Below are 11,290 nucleotides of genomic sequence, written 5' to 3' on the forward strand. Positions count from 1 at the left end.
ACTGTATTTCTAAATAAATGCATTACATTGACTTTTTTACTGTATGCTCTAACTTTAACTTACTCTTTTGTTCAATAATATATCTCATACAAAACAAATGTTATTACGTAAAATGTTGACGGATTAATAGAGTTGTATTATTTATAATGTGCCAGCAGGTCTTATATGGACCCGGTCTACAATCTCTCAAATGATATAGTCACATTCTGGATGATATAATCACTTTTTTAGATAATATAATTATCTTGTTATGAGTCATATTTTGAATGATATAGTTGTATTTTAAACAACTCAAATTTTTATATGTGGGGGGTGTGGCCAACCATTATGGGGGTTACTTTGTTAGTGTTATAGGGGTTACTAAGTCGTTCAGGGGTTACTTGGTCGGTTAGGGGTTACTCGGTCGGTCATGGGTTACTCACTCGGTCAGGGGTTACTAAATTGATCAGGGGTTACTCGGACAGGGATTACTAAGTCGATTAGGGGTTACTTGGTCGGTCAGGGGTTACTCGGTCAAAGGTTACTCGTCGATCAAGGGTTACTTGGTGTGTGTCAACTGGCCACACAATATGGCTAGCCGCACATAAAAGTTGTTGTTTAAACAACTAAGTTAGATGATATAATTATCTTTCGAATGGTATAATTATTGTTTGATACTTTTTTTTAATGATATCACTTTTTGAATAATACATTTACATAGTCAATTTTTGGATGATATAATAACTTTTCAAATGATATAATTACATTTTGTATGATATAATTTCATTTCAAATGATATACTAAATGGTTGGGTGCACAATAAGTTGTAATAATGTGCATTAGCAAGTTGTAAGTATATTTAAATAAAAGTTACTTTTAATTAATTCAGATGAGATAAGTTCAAAATGTGTTCTAACTTTAACTTACTTTTTCTCCTGTAATATATATCTCATACAAAACAAATGTTATTACGTGAAATGTTGATGGGTTAATAAAGATATATACAAGTATAAATATAATAAATATATAACAAATGTTATTACGTTAAAGGGTTGGAAAAATGATGTCAAAAGTAAAAAAAAAAATAATAATAATAGAAACTTGACGACAACTCATCAAAAAAAGAGAATATTGTAAAAATAATAAATTCTTTAAATAAAAATAGACATGTAGTTTTGAAGCCCAAAAAAGAAAGTAGGCATGTAAATAAGGGATGGAGAGAATATATCGTATGATAAGTTCACAAGTCATTATGGAATATAAAAGTTAATTAATCAATTTACAGCTAAAACAAGTTCTAAGTTGAATACCAAAAAAAAGGACAATATATAAATCGACTCCAGCCGCCAACTTCCTCATCACCCTCCAAATAAAACCCCAAAACCTTCTTCCCAAGAACCCTAATTCTGCATCTCTACCGGAGGCGGATCCAATGTGGGTTTATTAAATCCACTAATTTTTTTAAAAAAAAGTTGAAAAGTTTTTTTTGAAAAAAAAAAAACAAAAAGAGAAAAAGGGTTAAATAGAATATTTGTATGATATATGTTAAGAATTAAAGCTCAGCCTAAAAGGCTCTGTTTTACCACTTTCCTCCAAATTCTCAAACCGACAAACCCTAACTCCTCTAAAAGGCTCGCACAACCCAGACGCCACTGCCCCGCTGTCCGCAAGTAGACCGGCGAACGCCCCACCGTTCCCGGCGCTCCGCACGCCAGAACCCAGATCGGAGTCCAGGCCCTCCACCGTGTCACCGTGAGTTGTTGCGAATTTGCGCCTTTGCGGCCTTGCGTTGCCCACTTTGCCGGTTTCCTAATTGTATTTCGTTTTCTATCTAGTTCTATCTGGCCTTCTGGGTTAATAATATATAAACTTTTTGGTTTCATGATTTTTGTAGATAATTACGTGAATACCTGGTGTTTGAATGTGTGATGAACTTTAGCTATCAATTTTGGGTTTTTGGGTGACTATTGTCTATTGAAAAAATGGTTGAAATTGGGGTCTTGGGGAAGGAAGTATCTGATTTACATTTACTGATTTAGGGTTTGTAGATTGTAGAAGTAGTTCATTTGTTGAATTGTTGTCTGTTGACTTGAATTAGTGTAATTTGTACAGCCTGTACTTGAATTGTTGTTTGTTGAATACTTGAATTGTTGTCTGTTGTCTGTTGAAGTGTTGAATGTTGATTGTCGGTTGAAGTGTTGATTGTCTATTGTTTTAGAGTGTCTATCAATGATTCAATGGAGGTTGTTTTAGAATGTACTACATTGTTCTAATGTTCTGTAATTAGTGTAAGCTGTACATTCATTTGTTCTTGACTTCTTGTCATGGGTTATCGTCGATTTATTGCAGAAGTTGATTAGAAGGGGATAATCAGTGCTCGGTGCTCCACTGCTCCGTCATCCACTCATCCATAATTCGTGGCTCTGTAGGTGAATAACTAAATTTTTACTTCTTAATTTCATATATTTTACATACTATTTGTTTTGATCTTGAATGAATGAATTCTTGATAATAAATTATGATGTATTGATATTTATTATCTAAAAAAAAATTGTATGCAATTGCAAAGATATTCTTCTTCTTAGTTTGCTGTATTGATGTATGCCTGTATTGCCGTATGCAAAGATATTCTTCTTCTTGAATCTTGATAAATTATGATGTATTGATTTTTATTATCTAAAAAAAAATCTGAAAAAATAATTTTATAGTGATTGTGTGAACTTCTGTATTGCAGTATTGCCGTATTGGTGAGTGGTTTGCTTATTGATATTTTTTGGTTTATTTCTTTCTCGTATCCATTCCTTCCAGTTTCTATTTAGCCTATTGTTGCTGTATTGTTGCATGTTGCTGTTAAATTGGCGAGTGGTTTGCCGTATTGTTGCTGTTAGCCACTTAGCCTATCATTGAAACTGGTGAAATTTATTGAGTTACTTTTGGTCTTTACATAACTGTATGCAAATATGCAATTCATTCCATTGTAAATTATGATTCTGAACTTTCGAAATTTCGAACCCCCTATTTGGAAATCCTGGAGACGCCACTGAACACTACGCAAACTCAATCAAATTGGGGAAATTCAAAAATCAAACAAATCACCCCAAATCCTTAATCTAATACAACTTCAATTCATCTGGGAAGAGAGAGAAACAAAGTAGAAGAAGATCAAAAAAGATGTCGTACGATGATGTAGAGATTGAAGACATGGAATGGAACGAAGAACTGCAGTCGTACACTTACCCATGTCCATGCGGCGATCTTTTCCAAATTACAAAGGATGATCTTCGTCTTGGCGAAGAAATTGCTCGTTGCCCAAGTTGTTCTCTTTACATCACTGTTATTTATAATCTCGAAGATTTTGCTGCTAATAAGAATAACTCCAATTTTCAGCCTCCTAAATCGCAGCCAATCAGCGTCGCTTGAGCTAATTTTTACATTTTTAATTTTTATTTACACTAATTTTTGATATATTGTTCGAAAATTTTGTTGTTATTGTTGTTGAATTTGATCATGGTAGATTGTGCACTGTTTTGCCATTTGTGCATACAATTATATTAATCTTTAAAGGTTGATTGGAGCTTGATCTACTGATAAACTGGATTGATTTTGCTTAATCTTATTTTGATGTTTAAATTTGGTGATTTTGCTTGATAGTATATTGTAGTAGGTGTAAAGTTGGGGTTTGTTTTGGTTGTTGTTATGTTTAAAATATAGATGGGACTTTGTGGCTCGATTTTGATTGTATTGCTTTTTGAGGGGAGAAGAAAGATTTTGGGAATTGATTGTAGTGTTGCTGAATCTGATTTAGCTATATATAATTACTAGTTTTGTGTCCCGGGTGCCTAGGTTGTTTATTAAATTTTAGGATAAACCTTTTGGATTGAATGTTAAATACGGTCATATAATCACTATTGAAAGTATTTTTATCGATTAAAACTTATTTTTATTAATTTTCTAAACTTTTTAAAATGAATTTTATGATGGAAATAGAACCGGGTTATTAGATTTTTATTAAAGTTATGATTAATTTTCTACATATGAAATATTAGTAGTGTATTGATAATAAAATTCTATACAACATTTTTATCTTCAAAAATCTATCCAAAATTCGTTTATTTAGCATCATATGTGTCACAATAATACCTATATGTCGCCTACGTGGCACGAAACTTGGCGAAAAATTGGAATGCCAAGTGTTGCTGTCTTGTGACCTGGCTGCGAGACCGGCTTTATTTATTAGTGATATGATATAGTCCCAATTGTGAATGGGGATTAGAGATTATCAACTTCTCGAGGTGTGTTGAAAAAGTATGGGCTGCGAATGCATTCGGAGTCTTTGGGCTAATTGATGGTCTTGCTGAATGCATAAACTGTGGTTGAATGGGAATGGACAAGAGTGGATTTCTTGAATTGATTAAATTAGTTCAGCTCCTTCTGCGGTATTTTATGAGGCTAGGTTTGCATTAATAGTAATATTAGCTGCTTCGATGAATTGGATTCTTGAGAAAAAAATTTATGGAGGATTTGCCTGTATTGACGAATTTGTCATACCAGAGCATTTGCATCAAAGTTTTATGTCCTGCTGCTGTTCTGGCTGGTTTTTTTAGTAATACAATATCAGATTTGGTTCTTTCAGGAGATTGCTTAGCTTCCTGAAACTCTTTCTGACAGTATACTGAAAGAGTTTATACTGTCAGACATTTATTTGACAGTCGCGAATCAAATTACCATTATATTCAGGCTTCTACAGCCTGTGTATTCTAGGAACACTTGAAAGTTTACAAAGATTAGCGTTACTGCTAAGATATGCTATGATATTTTTTTAGTATCCAGTTGGAGATAGTGCTTAGTCTTCGTTGCTTGGACTTCTTCTTTGCAATCTGATAAATTGTTGGCCTTTTTGCTAGCCCATTTGTATCAGCTGATTCAGTTCCTTGATCAAATTGAGGATAGCCAGTACGTCACAGTCTGAGGCAAAGTTGCCATAAAATGGGATTCCACTCTAGAATGAGATTCTGCCTTACTCTGTTTCCTTGATGCATCTTCTGATGCCAAAGAGTGGATTGACATCCTTCAACCTGCTTGAAAAAGACTGATTAGAATCCCTCGCCTTTGTTGCAACATTACCATGGCTTACTGATAGACAGAATTCCACTCTTCAGTAGGTCTTGACTGTGCCAGTTGTGTACACCATATCTTGCCTGAAGGAAATTTCATTTGGAGCCTAATGCCCCACAGTATTGCGAGCTTGCTGTGAAGTAGTCTCCTCTTCATTGGTCCTCATTCGGTTTTGGAAAATTTAATTCAGGGTATCAACAATCCATTCCTGCAGGGGAGTGATTGTATTGGCAATTGAATTAATCCCTAGACAACTCAACCTCCACAAAATATTTGCGAGTCTTGCAATTCCTGGAGGTCGGGTCATCTTTTCCCAAGGGGAAATCCAACCTGATTTGGATTCCGCCTTTCCTAAGGTTGGATTTCACAGCAATAGCATTGTTTATTAGGCTCCATTATCTTGAACAGTGAAAGTTTCAGCGACTTTTGAATGGAGGTCATAGCTGGATTTCACAAGTGTATAAAAAGGTGCCATTAGCCCAGACTAGCCGATTTGGTGAGGCACACCAAAAGTGCCCAACTTTTTTTTCCAGACTCTTTTTCACTTGTTATCAAGTGCACCTCACTTCAATAAGCCCGCACCTAAGGTATAGGGAAATCTCTATGGCCAGGGTGTGCCTTGAGCCTTTTTTTATATTGGATTTCGGTCATTTCACATAGTACTCTTGACATGCTGTATCTCCAGCTCCACGAGTCTGCCCTATCTACGAATGGGAAGTAGAAATCTAGAATATGAACAACAGTATTTCAAGTTCTAATCAAAGGTTCCTTATCGTTTCTGTTTTTACATTTCTTTTCAAAGCAGCTTTCGGCCAAAGTAAAAGTGACTAAAAACACATTAGCTTCACACACTATGTTCAGAAATCAGATGGTCTTGCAAGAACAGAAAGAATTCTTATACTCTGTTGTATTGCACATTATTCTTAGTTAAAATTCTTGTCATCTTATCTCATTAATTTGCTTTCTTTAAACTTGGTCATTCTGATCTAATCTTCACACAATACTGTCCATTTCCAATCATGTTTAGGATATGGTAATGGACTGTGAAACTATGTGAGTGTCTTACTTATCTGTTGTATTGCAGCAGATGATCGCAGTGTAATGAAATAGGAACTATTCGAAGTAACTTATTATTGCTTAAAGAGAGAGCTCTTTTAGAAGCTCAGGGAGTGATGATTTTGTAGCACATCTTGCAAAATGTTAGAGTCAATCATATTAAAAAGGGCTAGCTTAGAACATTCATATCAGATAACAGTAATTGTCAGAGAAGCATCAAGGCAAGATTTTTAGGTTTTGCCAAGTTGTTCAGGACTTTAGGTGTCATCAACTCAGTATACTCAAAAAATGAAGGCTTCAAGTTTTTTCTTTCGTGTTAAATTTATCAACACAATGACCAGGACACCAATCGAAACAAACAAACAAGAATTGACACCAGGTCTCTAACAACCCGAAATAGGTAGGTGTTGCGAAGATTGAAGCTCATGAAACAATGTTAAAATTTAGGTTTAGCATGCCAATGATGCCAATGATCCCATCTCTTGCTCTAGTGTTGCGAAGATTGAAGCTCATTAACGTATGTGTCATAAGTGAGAGGTGAGGGAATTAGCGAGGTAGTACAACATTAACACTAGGTCTCTAACAACCCGAAATAGGTAGGTGCTTACGCGTTACACGGTTACACCCCCCAAATTTGTGATTGACATTTATCGGGATAAAGGGTTCAAGAAGGTGGTCATCCCTACGTCAAGATCAATGGAATAGTATACGTAACGTGGGCTTACTATAAAATTTGTCCCAAAATCAACAACATATCATAAATTTGAGGAAGATACAAACTGAAGTATCTCAACCATACAAGTATCTGGATATTAGTTGAAGATATTAGAGGATGGGATTGTACCAAAATCTAATAAAAACAAACTATCCCTATATACTTTATCAATTATGTCGGACACTCGGACTCTAAAAAGACCTCTTACCGAAAGTTTTAATAAGCACATGCCTTAGATCTTTTTCTAATATCACTATCACATTTTTAGTTTTTATTTTTAGTGATTATATAATTCTTATTATTCATTTTTCTTGAGAAAATTCTGGATGCTTATAGAATATCTCAATTGAAATTCAATCCAAGTCTTATAAGATCGCTTAGGAATTAGACCTTTAAGTTGAGACACCAACCATTATTGCATTATTATTGTTCAAGGTTTTGTTATAATACAAATCTCTAAATGTTTTTTTTTTCCAATTACATAATGACACAACTTTATAACTTTGTAATACAGTATTAGTTTAAGCATTTTTTCTGTAAAAAAACGCCATGTATTGGATAAACGATTAATGATGTTGTTTCCAATACGTAACATACGTGCACATGCTTTTATAATAATTTAACTAGGTTAATTTACAATAATTTCATGACATAACATAGGACATTAGAAATCATGTAACTAAGAATTTGAAGAGAGAAAAAAAAAACGAATTGTACAAATTACTTAAATGTACAGGGCCAAAGCATTACAAATTTTCTCATGCCTTGTTTTTTTTTTTTTTTTTTTACATACATTATAATTGTATAAATTTATTTATTATGCACGTACAAGTACAATCTAATATAACCGTTACTCCAAAATTATATAAAATGTAGGCTAGATAACCAAGGTCAAAAATATGATTAGATTTACATTGCTATAACAAAATACATTAATCACCAAACCCCAAAAATATGAATAGGATATACACTTGTATAACAAATTAAAATAGTAGTCGTACAAAATTACAATTTGTATTTTGTAGACTATCCTCCTAGAAGTTGTGGAAGATTGTGAAAAGCTAAAGTTGAGGCTTCTTGTCTAGTGCAAGTTTGAGGTTTAATTGGGAGACGAGTTTTGAAGGTATCCTATTTGTCGTTTGACATGTGATTTTTTTCACTTAGGGATATGGACTTTACGGCTTCCATTTGACACGTTTCACTAATTGCTTCTAAGTTTTCCCGCGTTTATGTTATTGATTTGACTTTTTTGGCTCATATTCGGCTACATTCAATCAGTCTTGTTTCATCTATTGACTTCTCAATCGTATCCATTGCTTGTAGCTTGTTCAATCGGATAACACCGTAAACTCCGTAATTAGTTTAATTGATTAAAAGTTAAAAAAAAATAGTATATGACAACACTATATATTCTTTAAGACTCTTTTAACACTGATATTTCAAAGAGGTGCATAAATGGTTTGCCAATAATTTAAAGTTTACTTCTAAGTTTTAACAAGCAAGAGAGAATATTTTGACTCTTAGTAAGACTATTCAAGTTTCTATGTTATTTACATGGAATTTCTTGATTGGTTGGATCTGTTGACTACTTTTGTATTAATTGTAATCTTTTTTTGGTCATTCAGTTCATGTGCACGAAAACATTGACTCCTATAAGTTCAACTTTTTTTTTTTCTTTTTTTCTTTTTTTTTTTTTTTTTTTTTTTATGTATGCATGCATGAATAATCAATCGTTAAAGTGATTTTTCTAAACTTCCTTTCCTCGTATGTATGGAGTATTTGGATGGAACAAACCCAATTCATTAGTCTTCCAATACGACTCCAAGCTATTTTAAAACTCTTGTTCTAAACAAATTACTTAAAGGCTTACCAACATCAATTTAAATACACTTTTAAAAAGGTATTAGGTGAGTCTATTTCACCGTAGGCCATCCACGACTCAATACATAAAAATTCAAAAGCTAATATGTTCAAAAACTTGTACTTCTTCGGTTCTTCCATTTATTTTAGCTAACATATTTTATTTTCGATGTTTGCTAACGCAACTATTTCAATGATGAACAATAATGTCAAAAGTTAGTTAAAACGTGCCAACTAAAAAAACAGATGAAGTATAAAATCTCAAAAGTTAAGATGTTTAAAAACTTATACTTTGTATAAAATGTCCAATAACTTATATTTGTCATACTGTAATTTAATTCCAGACTCAAACAACACTTTCTCATATGGTATATAGCCCCCAATTCAACTAACAAAAAAATGGTAGTCGCCATAGAATTAGGAAGGTTAATTATAAGAGGAAAATCAAGAGGTGTTATTTCTAGTTGGGATAGTAATGTTTTGTTGTAAATAATACATCAAAAGGAGGAAAAGTGATTGGGCATTATCGATACAAGTATAGTACCATACTACCACTTGTGTCCCAATAATATAATGTAGATGCTTTGTTCCAACAATGGTTGTGTTTAGATAGGAATAGGAATGGAGGTTCACTTTTTATTAATAAAAAATGTTACGTTAAAGTGAGCATAAAAGATGATGATATGTTTTTTTTTTAGGCACAAAGTATGGCAAAATATGATTGATTCAAACTTGTATAATGTTAGCATAAAAAATACATATATGTGTATTATACTGTAAAATATCTTGTAAAAATATATGTATGTGTATTGTACAGTAAAATATCATATAATATACATGTATGTGTATTATACTGTAAAATATCTTGTAAAAATATATGTATGTGTATTGTACAGTAAAATATCATATAATATACATGTATGTGTATTATACTGTAAAATATCTTGTAAAAATATATGTATGTGTATTGTACAGTAAAATATCATATAATATACATGTATGTGTATTATATTGTAAAATATCATTGCAGCTGTAGCCCATTACGCTTAGACGTACCAAAAGTAAACTCGATCTTTTTATAGATAGAAAAATTTCTTGTTTTGTTTGAGAGAAAACTACTCTTAACTTTGGTGCATCTTTTATTTCTTCTCTCCAAACAAAATGATTGACACATATTATAAGATAAGCTTCTTTAATAATAAAAAAAAATATTAAATAAATCCTTTAAGCTGCCACATTTGAATGGACAATATATATATACAATTATTCTGATGCAGAAAAGATGCTAACATCATTTATCATTATATTCAGTAGGAGAATGCCAATGAGATTGAACTATGTATATACATTTGATATTTCGACCAATGAAAATAAATTGTTAAAGACAGAAAAAGTCTTCTAGCAAAGATTGGAAAGAGCCTTTTTAATTTCATAAATATAGAAATAAAATGTGGTGGGCGAGCTATCATGATATTACTTAGTGGAGAAGCGATTGGTTTATGGAGTCTAACACTGGAGCAATCAACTTCATTCACAAGATCATAGTGGAACAATAATGTGCTTTTTCCCAAGTGTCAATAATGTACGTAGTGTTCATACAATAAAATGGGAAAAAAGAGTTTAAAAATTAAAACGGTATGTAGGCAGTGGCGGATCCAGGATTTGATTAATAGGTGGTCCCATCATCGTTCATCGACCGCATAAAGTATCAAAAAAAAGTCAAAGCTTGTATAATGAACAAAAAAAAAATTACATAAAAAAGTTCATTTCATAAAGTAATGCAAATTCGTATTACAACTAAAAAATTATTAATTTTATTACAATTGCTCTCGACGAGTTTTCATATTTTGATAACGATTTACTATATCATCCATGCTAACATTCAAAAACAAATCTCTTTCTAAATAAGTAATCAAACAATCATTCAACATTTGATCTCCCATGCTATTACGCAATTTATCTTTCACTTGCGTCATTCCGGAAAATACTCTTTCTACACTTGCCGTTGCAACAGGAAGAATCAACACTAACTTCAAAAGTAAGTAGACTCGATCATGAGTTTCAAACTTTCCCGTCTCAACAAGTTTCGTAGAAAGTTCACTTAGACTTTTCAAATTCCAAAATCTCTCATCATTTCGAACATCAACAATAAAATTTTCAAGTGAATGTTCAAAAAATAATAACTCAGAGCTTGAAAATTCATCGGGATAAAATTTGGCAAGTTGAACTAACTTTCTTTTGTCAAAATAATGAAATCGATTTGCAGGATTAAAGCAAGACATACACACAAGTAATTCCTTACTTACCTCGGGAAATCGATTTTCAAGTTCTTGTAATTGAAGATCAATGACACTTAGAAAAACTTCAACTCTAAAATGATGAAGATTAGTCACTTGTGGACCTTTACCTCTATACATTCTTCTCCCAGGAACCACATATCGCCCCTCCATGTTTGGAACCTCAATGCCATATTTAGCCATAAAAGAAGTGACTTTTTCCATATGTGAATCCCATCCTTCATCTCTCAATTTTTGCAAATTAGTCTTGGTTACATCAACCATGACC

The 11,290-nt window shown here is 32.7% G+C and overlaps 1 protein-coding gene across 4 annotated transcripts; it reads left to right on the forward strand.

Annotated features, from left to right (window-relative positions):
• Positions 1-1,214: 1,214 nt before the first annotated feature.
• Positions 1,215-3,571, forward strand: LOC110726559 (diphthamide biosynthesis protein 3-like). Of its 4 annotated transcripts, none has more exons than XM_021906040.1 (3): positions 1,215-1,794; positions 2,329-2,408; positions 3,014-3,571. In XM_021906040.1, exon 3 carries the CDS (start codon positions 3,151-3,153, stop codon positions 3,397-3,399), a length of 249 nt encoding a protein of 82 aa, XP_021761732.1. In that variant the 5' UTR covers positions 1,215-1,794; positions 2,329-2,408; positions 3,014-3,150; the 3' UTR covers positions 3,400-3,571. The 4 variants fall into 4 exon arrangements, with proteins under 4 accessions (XP_021761732.1, XP_021761734.1, XP_021761731.1 ...); XM_021906042.1 differs by having other exon boundaries at positions 2,329-2,404; XM_021906039.1 differs by having other exon boundaries at positions 1,215-1,731.
• The last annotated feature ends 7,719 nt before the right edge of the window (positions 3,572-11,290 follow it).

The sequence above is a fragment of the Chenopodium quinoa genome, unplaced genomic scaffold, assembly GCF_001683475.1.
Source record: "Chenopodium quinoa cultivar QQ74 unplaced genomic scaffold, ASM168347v1, whole genome shotgun sequence".
Lineage (NCBI taxonomy): Eukaryota > Viridiplantae > Streptophyta > Magnoliopsida > Caryophyllales > Amaranthaceae > Chenopodium > Chenopodium quinoa.